Here is an 18,703-nt window from a genome sequence, read left to right as displayed (position 1 = left end):
CCTAACAAGATTAAAAAGAAGAGTCTTTATATATGACAGTGCTGTTAATTTCAGCCCTGCATTGTGGCCGGCAGCGTTTGATAACATTTTTCTTTCTCATTCTTTACAGTGGCTGTCAATCACTTTAGACCATTTTTGCTCCTGTTCTGCTGAAATGGCATACTTCTCATTCCAGTTGCCTTTAACAAAGGCACGGCTTTCATTTCTAATTCTTATTAACTGATATAATGCAAAGACCAGACTTTCTTCTCTGCCCCCGCCTTTTAGTATGCCTCTGTAGCTCAGTGGCATCTATAAGCTTTCTAGGGGAATGTTCTTTAGCATCCAGTTCCCATTAAATTATACAAAAGTATTTAAACAAGCCCCTTTTGCTGTTCAGTTTTACCAGGACTTCCCTATGAAAAGCAAGTTTCCAGGGTGAAAATAGTCCCTTCGGTCCCAGGCCCTACACACTCCACCAGAATGGAAACGATCCTGTGCCGGGCTCTTCTCTTAGCTGAAAATCTCTGCTGCGCCTGCAAGGAGCGACATGACTTGAATCCGGCACGGACAGAGCCAGACGCTTAGCTGGTGTAGGTCAGGATGGCCCCATTCACTTCGGCAGAGCCCTGCCGACTTGCAGCGGTGAAGCATCAACCTTTTGCTTGGATTAAGATGCTGCACGTACAGAATTTGGACGCCGATAACCTTTAAAAAGTGGAGCAGAGTTTGGTCACCAGAGATAGAGTTCAGGGAGGCTGCTGGGAAGAACTAAGGCTCAGGCAGATGTTTCTGGGGCCACAAAATATTTAAGTAACTGGAAGGGAAAAGCTGGAAGTCTGGATGGCGGGTGATGGGTGCTGTCAGAGCATAAGCATACAGGCACAACGCTAACAGGCAGCTTCCAGTGTGGTTTTAATTCAGTTCTTAAGCCCCTGTCTGTCAAAATGGATATCTTTGGGTGTAGATATAGAAGTTAGAGATTTAGATAAAAGTGACAGAGATACAGATGTTGATATGGACTTTAAATCTTAGATTAGTCATCATATTTTCTTGGTAGCTGTTGATCTAAGTTCATGACTGTGTTTGTGGGTTTTTTTGTCGTAATGGCATATTTATGGATCCAGAACTATGATCTAATACTGTATCATAAAGAACACATACAAAATTAATTAAAGTTAAAGATGTTAAGGTTTATTTTAAAATGTAGAATTAACGTTTTAAAATGTATTGTTTGTGATGCAAACCTTGGTAACATCCACAGTTCCTTGAAAGCTTTTTCCTCTGCTCCGAAGGCCTTGAAGAGGGCCGCAGTCCAATCCCCGACGACCCGTATGTGAACGCTGAAGAAGTCCTCCTCGGGAGCTGAGGTGAGGGTGAAAGGGTGCCACTCCAGTTGTGAGATGGATGGGCACTGTAGAAAGATATATTGACCAGGTCCCATTTTAAAGCCACGTTTCTTCATGTGAAGCTCAAGAACTCCAGAGGAATGCGTCACCACCTAAACGATAACAAAAGGGCCTGTTTTGTTTTCCTTCCGAAGAGTGGCCGTTTCCATTAAGTTGCCAGTGACTTTGCAATCATTTCTGCTTGAGTTGAACCACAAGTTAATGCAAATTGGGGGGCACAGTAATGTTTAAATGTCTTGTAGATGATGACCTAAACTGTACGTTGCAGTGCTGTAGCTGCCCAGTAGCTTGAGAGCACATACAGCCCGTAATGTGTAGCAGCTTGCTTTGTGCGTCTAAGAGGCAGAGGAAAGGCTGTAACAATTCAACGTTTTGTCAACTTTCTATCTTAGTAGAGCCTATGAAAAAGTATTCCTTAATAGCCTGGAATGATTTCCCAGTTCTACTCTCATGTAACACAATTAACTTGTATGGGATGGTTGTTGATTCAGCAAGAAGAATCAAGACCAGTGAGCTCAATTCTAATATACTTTTATTAAGAGGTAATCTCAGTTAAGCAGCCAGGTTTTTTGACGTCACACATAGTAAACTGAGGTTCTCAGATGACAGCCACTCTGTGAGATCAGCAGCAAGACTCATCCGACATGCTTTTCCCCGCACACAAGATAAGCCTCTTTCCGGCCGCTGGCTTGATACATGTAGGCTTGGCTGCTGCAGTCACAGCGTTCCCCATCCGTTTGGCTGCGACTTAAACAGGCCTTCAGCACACCGAGATAGTTACAACTGGGAAAAATTGTTACAGTGGCATCAATGAAGCTTCGATTATTTATGCTAATTGATAATATAACCCTTAATCTCCTTGGAAGCCTCCAGGTTTGAAAGTAAAAGCCGTGTCCTACTGAAGTCGAAGTCCTGCAAAGGCGTATTTCTGCCCTTTACTGCAGTGGGACACGGTTTTCAGCCCAGTAAAAAGAGAGACCCTCTACGCAGAGGTTTGTGTTATGGTGGTGTAGCCTTATAAGTCTGGTACTTCATTAATTAGGCGTGGGCCCGTATGGAATATTCTTACGGACTTGCTATTGGAACAAATGAAAAACCTAACATCAGTACTTGGCTGAAACCATGGTAATGATGGAAGAGCTGCCGGAGCTAGGAGTGAAAAATGGGGTCATAAAGTAAAGGAGTTATCTATAAAAGATAAATTCTGTCATTGACATATTTTTTTTTACGCAGACATGCAAACTATGTTACATACCTTAGTAATGACCACTTCCTGTCGAAATCTCCAAAATCTAACAATCCTTTCACAGATATACAGCACCATAGGACTTAAAACCCACTTCCAAGCCTGTAGAAAGTTGCATATTAAAAAAACTCCAACATGTATTTTAATTTCTGGAAAAATATTTTGCATTTCTGGTTTAAATCAGCAGGTAGACTAAAATGAAATTATTTGATTTCTCTTCTGTGATTTTTGATTTGCTGTTCTCATGAGAGTATTTCTGTTGCTGCTGTAGCAGTTCTGGCCTTCTTGTGGAACAGACATATGGGACTCCTTCACAGATGCACTCCAAAAGCAGTGCTAATATCTATCTGTATTCTGGCCAAGAAGAGTCCTTTAAAATCTTTTCCTACTAAATGGCAAAAGGATTAATCTATTTAGGTGTTACATATAGACATCATTGGACCCAAAGACATATAGATGCATACTTTTATACAATATTACACGTAGCCTTATTATTTTTTTGCTCTTCAAAGTCCAAAATATTTCAGAAGGGTCAGATGGCAATAGCTGTTATTGTCAGCTCTGAGTTTTCTGATGCTGCATGAGAAAACATTAAGTCCCAAATATTCAATTAGAGGAATGAGATATATTTCCATTTAATCCATTAGTTGTCTCTGTATCAATAAATGTGTTTTTTTGATCTAGGATACTAAGCTGGTCATAATTTAAGTATTGCAGATGATTGCTGTGCTTGTACTTGCTAATCGTATGTGCTGATCATTATAACAATTAAAGATACTTGGCTATTCAAGTATACTAGCTGATTATTTCACTGAGTTGCACTGATAGCTAAGATAATTAGATGTAATTGAATCTTCATGATTAAAAAAAATCCTTTTTTTTTTCTATAGGAGATACTGTTTTATTTCTAGTTTTTTTAATTGCACAGCTCATTCTAGCAAACTGAAGACTCCACCATCATGTGGCTTTTAAAATCTCCGAAGAGTAACTTCACTTGCTGAAACGTTGACTTTGCTCCACAAGCTGGGTAACAGGGGTTATAAAGTATCTTTTATGAGAAGCAAGCCATGAAATTATGTGGCTTCCTTAGAAAGTGCTAAGAGGATGGAGTGGCAATTTCCCAAGGTTAAGTCTTGAAAATTAAATTTAAAAAAATGCGTGATTTAATAATGGGAAGAAACCAGCATAAGCCAGATGATTCTCAGCTAAACCAGAAACTCAACACATCCGTTGTCCCTAAATACTACAGGTGTCTCTGCACAGTGGGTAATCTCACATGCTTTGAATATATTTGCATATATCAAGCCACAATAATAATGAGACCTGTTTTTCCTCCCTTCTATTTGTGCTACCTGTAAATAAAAACACGTGACAAGAATGTTAAGGCTGCAGGCTACCCTGAGCGAGAGCCCAGCTGAGATTTCCAATGTGCCATCGTTCCAGTGCAACGGAGCATTCGGTCCAAAATATCTTTTGGCTGGGTTGGGACCACAGGGCATCCACCAGGAGGGATGGGCTGCTAGGCAACACGGCTCCTGGCTGGCTAATCTGGGCATCAGTATTCTTGCCCAAGTGGTGTTTCCTCCTGTAGTGAGAATGAACGGAGGTGGGGCAGCAACGCGTGGCCTGGGGTATGCAGGGAAGTGCGGCAAGATAGGTTTAACATGGAGAAGTGGAAGTTCTCTCCAGTTAGCTTTATGATAAAGAATGTCGAGACATGCTGTTGGAAGCAGGCTTGTGTCTGTATTCATGGTGCGTAGCCACGTATTGATTTTTATGGCGACATCGTAGCTGAAATTTTTAGAGAGGCATTCATTTTCTCATTAATATGCAGGTTGGGTAGTGGCTAACAATAGTTTAGTTTAAGAAAAATCTATGTCAGTCATTAAAAGAGCTACAAGACACTGAATGCTAATTTTTCTCCTTTACTATAAGATTTCCTTTGGTATGTTTTCTCTTTTTGGAAGAAACAACAAAAACTTGCATATGAGCAAGCTAAATCTTGAGCTCTAAATGTTAAATGATTTTGTTTGGATGCTAGGCATCTGACATACTGTACAAATCTGCTACTTAATTACCCCCTGTGGATTTGCAATCTTGTTGCAGCAAAACCACCCTTCCGTGGGACATTTTTCCTGCCTTTCGCCTTTCCTTTTCATAACTCATTGTTTCATATTCTCTCGTTTTTACCTAACTTAAGACATCAAGGCTGGACAATATGAAGTATGTGCCCCAAGGCAAGGACATAATTTTATCTCCAACTTATTCTCCCTTGGTATTTAGACTATCCATATTAAAGTACTATCAGTTAAAAAAAAAAAATTAATTTGCATCCCTAGCTTTGCTCTTCCATTGTATTTTCTATATCTCTGCCCTCATAAGGTTTTCACTTGGAAGCTCTGTTTGTGCAACAATAAACACGTCAAGGATACTGGTGATAAAGAATAATTAAAAATAAACGTACACAACAGATTTAAATAGAGTACAATTCTGAAATCCATACCCTTCAAAGGGAGCATTGCCTAACTAAAGGATCTTCCAGAAATGAAAAAAAAAAAATATTAGTAACACCAACATTTTAGACATCACTCTTAATCTGTACCTGTCTGTACTGATTATATAGGAGGTTGTGATCAATACCTTAAGGCACAAGGAGAGGTCATGGAAGAAAAATGTGAAACTACTCTCTAAACGTGACACTAAGTGCCAGTCACTGGCATACGCTCCAGCCCCTACTGCCTGAGATATTTGGCCTCCCAAGGAATGATATTAAGTTAAAAACAGAAGACAAACATCGCTCTTACCACAGGTTTGTTGCCAGAGAACTGCGGCAAAGGGCACTGAGTGGCGTTCTCCCATTCCAGGTAGCGATCTTTGCAGTAAGTGACATTGTGAAGCTGCAGACTCTGAGGCGTCTGACCTCGGACAAGCTGACTTAAAACAAAAATGTTCACCAGTGATACGCGGCTTTGCCAGGTTTCTGTGCATCCGTAGGTTTTGCACTGGTAGTTGAATACAGATCGGAGATAACCGAAAGTTCAAGAACTGGTCATTTCTACCCTATTCTGCTCTCCTGTTCAGATTACCTTTCCTTTAGCTTTACCATGACTTTGGCCAAACGCAAGAAGTGTGTTACGGTATTGGTATACATCAATGCAGCTGAAGTGTGGAGAGTCCTTACTTAGAAAATGTACATTTTACTGTTTGTGGCAAAATTAGAATGATTTCCAAGTTCTTTGGAGCAGACACTTTGACCTCCTGTATATAGGAGCATCTGGTATTGTTTAGAAAAATAATAAAATTTAATAGTGACAGACCTTCTCTTTCCTTTGCTGCTTTCTAAATGCATTTTTAAAAGCTGCAAATAAAGTTGGAGGACCATAATTAGCTGTGTACTCTCTAAACATATTAAACTGTAGCTTCTTTACTTCAGAGAATGTTAATGATGTGAATTTTCCCAAACATATCAATCCTGACTGTACAGTTTAAATGGGTTTCAGCTGGTGTTGATGACGGGTAGAGAAGGAAGATTTTTATGGGGAAAGTCTGTTTGTTTCAATATTGTTTCCCTGAATTTTCCCTTTCATACTTAGTCTGTCCTGCCCGCTAGTCTAACGAGAAACAAGGAGATAAGAAATGCTGCCTTCTTTCATGCGGCGGTGCCATCAGCTGCCACCCATTCAGACAGACAGACAGACAGGAAAGGAGGGAGGCTTGAGTGAGTTTTGTTCAGTCAATAGGGCTGTTATTTAAATAAGTGTCCCTCTTCGGGGAGGTCTTTTGCTGAGGAGCGCCGATCAGCCGGCTAGGCAGAGGGAGCTTACAAAGCTGGAGGTTTAAAGGGTTCATTATAGTTGTTTGAAATTGTATTCTAAAAGATTTACCAGAGAGAGAGGGGAGGTCATTTTAATCAGGTCAGGATACAGTTTACACCATCTGTTTGCAGCTGCGCCTCTGAAACTTGGGACTAATTAATTGGGCCGATTTCAAGAACACTCCAAGCCAAACTGGATGTGGTGGCTCTCACATCTCAAGGAAAGAGGTGAGAAAAGTAGCACATCACAACACATTGTGCTGGGCTGTTCCATGCCCCGTGGTGACACCATGAACCTCCAGAGAGCAGGCACAGGCACACACTGCTGTGGGCTGGGAAGGTCCCGGTGTCAAAGGGCAGTGATCTCTACGTACTTTAGTGGCGGGCAACACCATCTGAATGTTTTACGAAACAGGCAGGGATAAAAAGTGTATTAGGCTAACACCAAATGACTCTGTCCTTAGATCTGAAAAGCTTTACTACTGCTTGAGGCCATGTGTACGCTAGTCAGCAGGGAAAGATCTATGGAGCAAAGCAGTATTTGTTGAGGGCCTTGCACTGAACACCTTTGAGGGCTACCTAGGGCTTAGGACTAGGTCTGGTTTGGTCTTGTGAATGGATCAATCACTTGTTAGTGCTTGGCACACAGAGGTGTGTTCCCGTCAGTGTAGTTTCATCCCAAAACACTCTGTGTTATGCACTCCAGGGGTTGTGCCATGGTATGAGCCAAACCTAGGAGGAGAGGAGGACCATGAGACTTACCTCAAAACTGTACTCCCTATCTGAATTAAAATGTGAATGTAGATGCACCAGTGTACGTTCACGTTAACACTATGGCAAAGAAATGAGAAAAGGAAATGGGGGAAAGCACAGAAGGGAGAAGCAGAAGATGTCAGTGGAGCTGGAAATGGAAGATGGAAATGTTTTAATTTCCTGCCACCTTCTTGCTCTCAGTCTGCATCAACAGGGGACTTCAGCCCTTGAGCTTCTCAGGGAGGCTCCCCCAACTCCGCTGTCCCTCAGTGTAAGAACTGGAGCCCTGCACCAAGAGGATGGACCTTCCTCTTGTGCTGAGGAACAGGGGGACAATCAGTGACCTGGCAGCCATCCTTCTCCATAAAAGCCACCTGACTGGGCTAGTCATAAACTTGAGTTGTTTGTTACTGCAGTCATTTAAACTTGGTTTGTAATATAGTGCCTACTGCTCCTGCACAGTATTTCTCTATGGTGAGGAAATTTGGGGTTCTTTTCCCACTAAGAAGGTCAAAACCACTTTACATTTATGGATGCAGAGGAGAATGGGCACAGGGACATCCACCACAGGGTAACTGACATGCTGAAAGCTTGTCAAGCTTGTACAAGCTCTCTCGCAAAGTGCCTTAGAAGACCTATGAGCGTATTATTAATTTGAACCCACAAAGCTTTGATTCCTAATCTGTAATGCCCCCAGTTCCTAGGGATGAAAGATCATTCAGACTGATGCATTGATAATTAGGTGCAGGTTGTAAGACGGTAGAAGAGTGGTCGAAAGAACTAAACCACACCTTTAGTCCTCAGAAAAGTGGTGAGTTTAATTTCAAAATGCTTTCGTTTTGCGATCTGTCTCCAAGAAAAGATCCCAGCTGTTTGTTAATAGAAAAGCACAGGATTATTGATTTGAATTGTTTTTCATCTCAAACTGTGTACGTATACCCCATGTAGTTTATGCAGACACTTACCCCATACCATGGATTATTAAACCAATGAAGAAAACCACAAAGAGGTGATGGGTATACCAGAACACCTCATAGCATGACCTTCTGATGAGCTCAGTGGATGAAGTCATGATCAGAATTAAAGCCACAGTTATCACAACTCCAGTTACTCCAGCTATAGTGGTTAATACCTCTCCTGTTGTGTTCTAGAATAAGAATACAGTATTAGGATTAGGATTAGGATTAGTAGTTATTGTTATTATAACTGTTATTTGTATTACTACTTCTGTTACGGTTACTATTGTTACTGTTGCTGCTATTACATATGAAGCCAAAATCTAAGCTATATTTTCAGCATAGGACCAAAATCAGAACAAGACATGGAGGCAAGGAAAACCTCCATTTTACCACAGAAGAGCATGGAAAAATATCCCTCTGCTCTACTTCCACTCAGGCTTATCCGAGACAGATGTGTAAATGTTTGCTTCCACTTATTTTTTTCAGAAATTGGAAGTAGGAAATTAGACAGTCTCATTAGTATTTTTATCTATTTTGCTTATGTAAAAGTGTCTCAGAAAGAAAAAGGAGAATGATTAGAGAAATGAAAAGATTAAACCTAGAGATGTAATAAGCAAAACAGCACTAGAAACCATCTTATTCATGTGAGGCTGATAAAGTGAGGTGCTAAGACACCTGCAACCATAAAGCTGTGCAGCTCTTCTTCTGTGCTTACGTTCTTCAAAGTTTTGGGGTTTTTAGCAGCCCTGAAATGGTGCATAGAAACGGCATGCTCTCATTTACCTGACAGCATATCTCATTTATCTCTTCCTCACATTTACCTGGAGATACATTGGGTGATACTTGGGTTTGATGAAACATTAATATGCTGGACTAGAACATGTTTCTTCTTGTTCATGACTCACAGACATCAGCACAGGTCTGTTACATCTGTCTAAACCCACCAAAATAAACTGAAGTGAGAATGAAGATGTATTTTGAACACAACAGTCAGATGCTGATCTCAGTTATAAAGTGCAAATCGTGAAGAACTGCGGTAAAAATCTCACACGCAAGATGAGACCCAAGCTAAATATGCCAGCAGAGTGTAAATTAAGTCCCCGTTTGGCCTGCAAAGCACATATATCTGTTTTCCTGGTGGTAAAGCACAGGAATGAAGGAGCTCAGCATGGCTTCTGGATCCTGACTTGATTCTACAGCTTAATATACTAGGAGAAAAAAAGAAAAACCCTACATTGTACTTGTAAAGTGCACTCATTTGATATGGAAATCCTAGAGGTGATAAAACTCCACAATGCCATTTTTACAGTCACTTTTTACAGTAAAATCATTCATGAAAAATGTTCACACTTGACAGCACACAGTACATTTTCAAATTGGTGCCTGTGAAGAGTGTGTTCAGATCCTATTACATATTAACAGGATTGATCTAGGTGATATTTTGAAGGTTTCCACTGCAGTGGCTAGTTTGACTGTTGAGATGAAACAAGTAAAAATGCCAAAGACACTTACTGCACTGCTACTACAGGGGTAAGATGAAACTGAAAAGAAAGCCTGAACTGTTGCTCTCAGAACTTTCTTTGAAGTTAGAAGCTATCTTTTATTTGCTTTACTTCATAATTTATTAATTCTGAGTGTAGCTACTGAGACACAAGTGGCCTATAAAAGAAATATAAATATTAGAGGTTAGAGTAAAAGCTAGGCTGGTAATTGTAGGACATATTACTGTGACAAATCTGGGAAAGGATCTCAGAAAATGCTAGCCTTCCTCCTCAAGGGTATTTAGGATCTTAATGTTAATTAGAGGCCTACCTCACAATTATATCACCATGGGAAAGCTTAGTGGAGAAAAAAATGCATGCTGAAAGACAGTAGGTTCCTGTTCGGAGCTGTGAGCTCTGTTCTGTTCTTGGGGAACATCTCATGGGCATGCGGTGAGAGTGGGCACCGGCTGTGCCGAAAGACTGGGCAGCTTAGTCCGTGCTTGCTCTCCTGTTCTGATAAACCTAACTGCTTTGTCAACACCAACATCAAGACTTTTATGTTCACACCATTGAGACCATTCATTTGCCTAGTTTTCTTCAAACCTGAGAATTGTTTACTCCTTTGTTTTGAAAGATGCAAAAATCACATTATCTAAACTGGACAGGAACTGAGGAAAAATAGGACAAAATGCCTTGTAACTGGGAAGTACTATTGGATCCTGCTGATGGTTGTCTGGCCATCATCTCACTTTGTTTCTTGTTTCAGTGGAGCAAACCACTGACTGAAAGAACCCCACACCATGTTCACGCAGCCTTTATGGCATGCTGGCTATGTGGGAAATTCCTAAAGGGCAGAAACAATGTGTGTGGGTGTCTTACCAGGGCCATTGCAACCCTGGCGTATACAGGAGTATACAACAGTATACATAAGCAAACAAACAACATCTATGTGATGTATGGTATGATGGAATAAGGGAAAAAGCTGATTAATTTTTGCATATTTTACATACATGCATTGTAGAAAGGATCTGTTTTTCTTGATGAGTATTATGAAGAATAGCTTCTCTACCCACACTGTTTTGAGATAGCCAAGGAAGTGGACAGGAGAGAGTCACTTTTCTTCCCCAAAGCGCGCAGAACCATTTATTTGCAGGGCTGAGGTGCGTGTGGTCCTGCTGGTCTCTGAAGAGCACACAGCAGCACCAGCTTCTCAGTCGCTGCCTCCTGTGGGCAGCAGTCCTCCGGGTGGCTTTGCACCTGCTCTTCCCCGGGCAGCCACACGCGACATGTAACGAACGGGGCAGAATAAACCCCCCGTTTGGGGGCTATTGGGAAGATACTGCACAACCGTGGGGAGAAGCAGATAGCAACTGTGAAAAACATGTTGTTATGTGATTTTTCTTTTTTATCTTTCTGGAAAGATGTGTTTGTTCCATACATTGATAGTTTAGTTTAGTTTTTTAAAATTCTTTGCAGGTTCATTTTATTGTCTACTATTCACAATAGTCCTTATCCCCCACCTCAGCTGATTCCTGACAAACTAATTAAAATACTGTAGACATTTCTTTGAGCTTGGTAACCTGAAAATTGCAGCTCTGAGTAAGTGTTTTCAGCTGAAATTGAGGTTAACCTTTGGCAGCACCTTCTTGCTCTGGTTAAAAGGCTTTGAAATACAGTCTTACCGTCAATAGAATCCACAGGGGAAAACTTTTTAGATGAGGAAAACAAAAAAGTGACAGCTTACTGTTTCATAGGTCCTGATTGGGTTCAAGTAGCTTTCATTTGGGCTCTTGCCAAGGCCAGAAAGTTTATTCCGTAACTCCCCGGCTTCCTTCGACTGGCTGGTATGATACCGCTCAATGTTGATCAAGTGGGCAACAATATGTATGGCTGCATGAGAGAGAGTGGTGTGAAACTACAGACACACTTGTGCGTGTCCACAGTGCCAGGAAGGACTTCATTAAGCACACTACGAACTATATGAAAAGCTTGGGCATACATTGAGAGCTTTGCATGGGTAAGCTGACAGTAAAAGGAAAATTTTATGAAATACGTCTCTACTGTGAAGCAACTGCTTCACATTTGAGAGGAGAGGAACAGCTCCAGGGTCACCTCCCGTGTTTACAGTCAAGTGCCCCACAGTCTTCAGTGTCATGAAAGGAGGAGCTCTTGAGAGATGATATAAAGGTGTTTGCCTCTGATTTTAAGTTGTTCAAAACGAAGTAAACTGATTAAAAATCCCTATTTTTTAGTTAATATTAGCATGTGCCATGGTCTAATAATTGCTATGCAGGACACTAACTTGTCCGTTTTAGGCATAGACCAGTTTGCAACTTGCACCAGGGATATTTAAGAGATGCATCCAAAATCTGTCCCCTGTTAATAGGTAGCTGTAGAATCACTTTATGCAGGTACAGCCTGAGGAAGCCACAGGAACTATGATTTTAAGGGAGAAGTCTGAATCACAGTGTTAGATCTGATTTGCCCTGAGCATCATGTATCACCTCTGCTTCTGGCCTTCTCCCCAAAGGCATGTGAAATGGTCAGTTTAGAAAAATGCCTTGGAGTGAAGTAAGAACTCCCCTGTGATTTTTTTCCTGAGTGGAAGGATGATAATTTCAAAAGAGGGAAAAAGGGAGGACTTTGTTTTGTTATTGGCTAACATAGATAAAGTCGTAATTGTGCTAGGTGCAGAGTTTCAGTTTTCAATACGAGAGATTCTTAAATCCATTACAGGAAAGTTGTAATTAATGCAAAACATTAAACACCAAAGGATGAAAAAATGACAACGAAAAACAATTACATGTTTACAGTAGAGCTATTAGGGCATGCTATTTCTAGTTTTTATAATTAGCTTCCTGTTATCATCTCTCCTCCAGAGTTTATCTGTTCCTATCCCTGACCATTTAAAAAACCTTTCCAAAAAGCAGTGTTTGTAGTAAATCAAATATGATCTATTTCCCTGAACGATATTCTCTCAAAAGAAGATTCTTTTTTCCCTTTTATTTTTTCTTCCTTTTTTCCTTTTTTGTTTTTCTTTTTCTTTTTGTTTTTTTCTATTCTTCTTCTTTTTCTTTTCTCTTTTTCTCCTTTTCTCTTTTTCTTTTTCTTTTGTTTTTTCTTTTTCTTTTTCTTTTTCTTCTTCTTTTTCTTTTCTCTTTTTCTCCTTTTTTCTTTTTCTTTTTCTTTTTCTTTTTCTTTTTCTTTTTCTTTTTCTTTTTCTTTTTCTTTTTCTTTTTCTTTTTCTTTTTCTTGTGAATATCCTGAGCACCCAAACTGCAAAATCAAGTTCCCATTTTTTCTGAAACTTTGGCCCAATGAACAATAAATTATTTATACAAGCTGGAATAGCTTCAGCAGAATGGAGACTGAATCCAAATGGGTATGAACTGCACAGAGATAAAATGAGCCTGGAAATTAGAAGACAGATTCAAGCCATCAAAGGAATGAGGCTCTAAAATAACCTTTCAATAAATGGGATAATGGGATCAAGCAATCTAAGCAGCTTTCGGCTGAAGGTTGGTCATTTTATGAAATAGCATATATGACGCGACTGTGAGCATCAGAGGGTATTGGACTCAGTGACCCGGCGTGTCCTGCGTACGTTGTTATGCATTAGGTGCTGTATGTGAAACATCCCGGCCAGCGTCAGGTGGGAGAGGCTCCCCGGAGCCCACGCGTGAGAGGGTGCTCCCAGCACCTCGGCAGCGCCGGGACGCTGGAAGGAAGGCTGCACGAGACCACAGGCAGCGGGGGAGATGTGTGGATTCAGACTGTCAAAACCCAAAAGCCCGAGAGGCTCAGAGCTGCAGGGTTGAGGTGGCAGCTGTGTGGGGGCTGCGGCAATCTGTTCCCCGGCGTACAACTGATGTATAAGCAGTATATAAACACTGTTTATGTATTTAGATGTAACAGCACTCTTAAGTGCTGAGTAGGAAGCGGGAGGAGCTGTTCCTACAAGGGGCTCCTCTCAGAACAGATGTTTTGGCCTGGTAAGGATGTTATCAGATCCAGCTGGAAGTGAACCAAGTCATTGCTTGATGAGGACCTGATTTCTCTGACATCTGAAAGAGCTCACTTGGAGGACGGGAGTGCGGGGTAACGGACCACAGTCTGCGGTAGGGTGTGGAGTTACATGCTGCACGTAGTCCTTTTTTTGGAAAGAGGAGCGAAAACTGTCAAAAGATGGAGAGCCCTGACAATAAATCTCTGAGGGGAATTCTACTGAGCAATTATATCTTGGCATCTCCTAGTGATGACTGGTGCCATCAGTAATGGTACTTGGGCTTCTTGTCTTCTGTGCCTGCAGGATACTCTTTATAACACCAATATGACGTAATAGTCACCATAGCCTTGGGACCAGGTGAGCTTCACACAGTTGTGTTCCATAGCTTTGTTTTACCAAAGATTCCCTGCAGCATTTAAAGTGCAGGTTTTGGATGTCTTTGCTCACTTAAAATAGCAACATTGACTAGAGGTGGCGGTTCGAATCTGTCTTCAGAGGATATTTCACTCTTTCACCTTCAAAACACATAGATTTTTTTTAAAAAGTGATACTGCAGATTGTGAAATATTCATGTGAAATGATGACATTTCTGTTGTTTAGAAGCCTACAATATCTTGCACTTTCCTCAAAGTGCAGGATCGTACGTGATTTGTACAAATTCCAGTCATGTCAGCGACAACAGGAAACCTGGTGCTATCTGGTATATGCCGAGTGTTGAGAATGAAATGAGGTCGTAGTTTCTTCCAGACAGAGGTCCACATTTCCTAACAGAGTATTTGCAGTCTTGAACAGAAAAAAACAGTGGGTTGAGTAGACATAGCTTCCCAAGAAGGTCTTAAGCCTAAAGTTTAATGAAGGGTAATCATGTTGCAACTTTTCCCTGGAAGAGGAGATCCGCTTTCTGCAACTTAACCTAGTAAGATTTTTCTGCAGGCTATGAAAAGACAATGTCCTTTGCATTTTTTGCACAATTGTCCATCTGCATATTGCTGTGTTTTACTCTGTTATTGTCAATGGAAGCATCACCATACCCTCTTCTTTGGGATTTACCACATCTTCCCTTTTGGGTGACAGTCCCTCCAGCCTTCATCTAACAAGTAGAGGATGTTACAAGGGTAGAAGACTTCCACAATGAACAGGAGAGATCTTTTTTGCAAGCTCGTTGGTGGTCACTGTTAATGTACAGAGTATAATGATACACTGGAAAATACTAACGTTCAAACTAATGATGTACTGAATATGTTGGTTTACCTGAGTCTCCCATGATATTAAATATTGCCTAGGGTGTTATTAGATTAATACTTCCGATGATTTTTTTTGTGTGCTGCTAGGAAAAAATGATGCAATCTAAAAGTGAATTATAGCTGGATGGTAAGAGTAATGCAAAGATCTAATTCCATTTTCAGTGTGGTTCATTTAATGTACAATAGTTGTAGCAGACTAAAAAGTCTGGCACTGGATATATTGCCATTAGCTAAAATACTTTACATCCTTAAAGTGCATTTTCTGAAGGTCCTTTGCATCTGCAGTGTATAGAATTTACTAAGCAATTCCAAAATTAGTATGCAGATTTCTGAAATCTGAGCTTACAACAGTTGTTTGTTTTTTTCCCTGCACCACTTATCTAAGTTAATCATGAGGGCAAAGTTTAAGGCACTACATCTCAGGATTTTCAGTTCAATTTTTTCCTCATTCTGCATGACCAAATATAAAGTACGGAATAGATCATACAATCTTTTAAACAAAATTCTTTTTTATAACTGTGCATGAAAACTGAAGGATTTTGACTGTTGTTTTTAACAGCATCTGGAGCCTCTGAAGCACTTAACATACATTAATTTGTATTTGACCCCAAGATGTTCTATCTAGTCCACCTCTGTGATCAAATAGGTTTTATTGGAAGGAGGGAGGGAGGGAGTTGCTATTAGCGCACGGTGTTTACTGTACATATTCTTAAATACAAAGAGTTGTAATTAAATTATCTTGAAACTCCGGTCAATTTAGCTAGTCTTATTCAGCCAATTGTGCCTTCAGTGAAGCATGCACAACTCTCATTGAACTAAACAGAAATTGTATGTGTTTATCTGAGGGCAAGATTTCACTCTTTCTTTTTCTGCATGCCTGTACAGGATAATAATCAAATTTGAGCTTGCTGCTAGAAGTTAAATGTTTTGGTTAACCAACCCATCGTGATAAAGTCAAAGGGTCAAATCCTGGCCTTTCTGCCCGCAGTGAAGAGAATGGCTTTGTAAGCAGCTAACCCAGGCGTGGGGAATTCTGCCCCTGACCAAGCCCTGTTTCTTTTGCCACCCACTGCCTTGTGCCTTTTCTGGTTACACAGAACGCTTAATTCAGCTTCATGCTGTCTTTGTGGACTAAAAAAGTGCAGGTTATGTAAAAATTACAACAATAGTGACCACACACATACTTGCATTGGAGGGTTTTTTTTTAGAGTGGTTATAAACATCAAAGGAGAACATGACTTGGACCATTTTTTTATCCTAGCTGGAAGCTTATAATCTTTAATTTAATGTAGTTTCCTTCCTAGTACTTGCACCAAGTCTGGATTTAAGCAATCTGACTGAAAAAAAATGCAGTTTAATGGAAGTTTGATTTTCTGTGATTTCTGGAAGTACAACACTGAGATATCAGCTAAACCTCTTTTGAAGATAAGCATCTGCTTCCCTGAAAACTTCATCGCTTACACAAAAAAAAGTTATTCAGATCACCAAAGCCCTTCACATAGCCACCACTACCAAAATGTGGTTGAAAAAGGAAAGGTTTTCTAGTATTTTTAGCAACAGATTTTTCAGTGCTTGTCAGAAGCCAAACACACCTAGCATCACTATGTTTCTGTCTGCATTTTGCATGCTTTTAAGGAAAATCACACTGCTGGGATGTTTAAAGAGCAGCAACCACCATTTCAAACAACCCAACTGCGAAGAACCTCACTGCCTTCCCCCTACTTTCTCTTAATTGCTTAAACTTTGTTCATATCATAATTCAAAGACTGTTGGAACAATATATCTATATAACATTTCTGCAAACAACACAAGCAGCAGTTTGTTCTTCAAAATATGCATCTTATGCCAAAGTAAAAAAAAAAACAAAAAACACCAACGCCCCCTCAAACTCCCCGCTTCAGAAAATGGATGAATGTACTTTCTTATGAGGGTAAAAACAATACAGTAAGAGAGAGGGATTGTACAAAATGTTATTTGCTGTCTCTTGTAGATGTCTTTAGGTTTCAGACAACTGCCTCTCAACTGAAAAGTCTCTTTTGCATTAGAAAGCGTAGAATGATTTGCATTGATCAAACTGAGAGTGCATGAAACTGTGATTTTATTCTAGCAGAGTTACAGGTCTATAAGGAAGATTTATTAGTGGATGAATAACTCCCAGACAGCTCTTATCACAGACAGGCATGCAGAACACAGGAAGCCAAACTAAGCAGAATCCCCTTTACTGAATTTTCAATGATGCCCTTGATTATAGATAGCATTGTTTACTCTCTCTCTTTCCTCTGACTTCCCTTTTCCACTAGTCTCTAATTATAACCCTTTATGACCTGACCAATTAAAGCCTGCTCTTGAATTTGTATTGGAGCTGATGAAAAATTAAAGGTACAGATATACTTTCCCCAGGGCCACGCGCACCTCAGCTGAGCTGGCTGCCTCTTAGAAGCCAGACAACACTAATGTCGCACTGACTATTTTTAGCAGGCTATTAAATAAATATACTGGAATAACACCACCTGGCAAGCTGAGATGAATGCATGTTACTTTAATAATAAGGGAGTCTACAATTTTATATTGTGTGGCTAAGCTTACTGATCTGATCTGCAAATTGGTTTAACTTCTTGCTGCCACATTTAGGCTATTGATCATACATGGGAGAACATTCCTTTAACTAAGAATTACTAAACTGCAATAGACTAATAGGAGTTGACTACGCTTTTGTGTAACAAAAGGCAATATAGGTAGTATCTGGATAAATAATGTCTCAGTTGAGAGGAAAATGGCATCTATTTACACATTATTTTAACAGTGTTAGATTTTATAAACAGGGACTCGATATACCTATGGATACCTCTTTACTCGTTTTAAAATGTTGCTTTTCTCTCACAATATGTGCTGTAGATTGTATTGTTTTAATGAATTTGAAATTTAATTTCAGGCAAATGAGTTTCTGGCCATTCTTTACCCAAGTCTGACTATACAGTGATGTAGTGTTTACCCAGATATTATAGTTGTTTCTCACTTGTCTGTTACAGAAGCATGAGTTCATAAGTTGTCATGTTTTGTTCATTACACTTCCCTGTATTTTGTTTTCTTCCTCAAACATCTCATCAACTATTTCTCCATTTTATATTCTGGAACAAAACTCAACCCAAATAACAACCCAACAGCAAACCCTCATTTTGTCCCTAGAGAGTAACAGAATTAAATAATAGTTCTTTCTGTCATTTCACATCAGCTCCTGTGTCTTTTTCCTTGGAATTACTGAAGCCATAAAGTAATCACTTTTCTCATAGACTTGCACTTCCCAACTGTCCACCTTAATGCACTAGCAAACATTTTTATATGAATGTAAAAACCAAAAACATAAAAGGTTTGACTGTGCAGTTTTGCCTTCTTTTTGGAGCATGACAAATTATACACCAAGTGGAAGTTGGTTAATTTACATTCCTGGGTTGATTTGTTAATTAAAGAAGCAATGTTGCGTTCTGTACGAATCTGCTTTGTACAGAAACTGAACTCTGATAAATGAATGGACATGACAGATAAGTAAATCATCATAATACACTATAAGACGCACGTTCTCAATCCCCAGCCTTCCCCTCTGAATTCTTTAGCACTACATACAAAGGACAAATTTTAGCTATTGATTCCTGATGGCAAACCTGACTTCATATTCTTGTCTCACTGCATGGAGACATTAACAGCCTATACACGCAAAAGCAGCTCCCTCATGTAGACTGAAAAAAAATCTTGGGACCAAGATCCACCCTGACAGCCTGAGGTAGAACTGTTGCCCTGCAATGTCTTATGCT

The 18,703-nt window shown here is 40.1% G+C and overlaps 1 protein-coding gene across 1 annotated transcript in view; it reads right to left on the bottom strand.

Annotated features, from left to right (window-relative positions):
- The window catches only part of NOX3 (NADPH oxidase 3), a 38,101-nt gene that overhangs the window by 15,458 nt on the left and 3,940 nt on the right, over positions 1 to 18,703 (bottom strand). The window contains exons 5-9 of the mRNA XM_010282155.1: positions 11,389 to 11,534; positions 8,167 to 8,348; positions 5,439 to 5,568; positions 2,644 to 2,736; positions 1,227 to 1,480 (exon numbers count right to left, since the gene is read on the bottom strand). Of these exons, the coding sequence (XP_010280457.1) occupies positions 1,227 to 1,480; positions 2,644 to 2,736; positions 5,439 to 5,568; positions 8,167 to 8,348; positions 11,389 to 11,534 (805 nt within the window). The remainder of the gene's footprint in view (positions 1 to 1,226; positions 1,481 to 2,643; positions 2,737 to 5,438; positions 5,569 to 8,166; positions 8,349 to 11,388; positions 11,535 to 18,703) is intronic.

Source organism: Phaethon lepturus, unplaced genomic scaffold, assembly GCF_000687285.1.
Source record: "Phaethon lepturus isolate BGI_N335 unplaced genomic scaffold, ASM68728v1 scaffold49432, whole genome shotgun sequence".
In the NCBI taxonomy this organism is placed as follows: Eukaryota; Metazoa; Chordata; class Aves; order Phaethontiformes; family Phaethontidae; genus Phaethon; species Phaethon lepturus.
The sequence above is the reverse complement of the archived record's forward strand: the minus strand, read 5'-3'. Positions and strand labels throughout refer to the sequence as shown.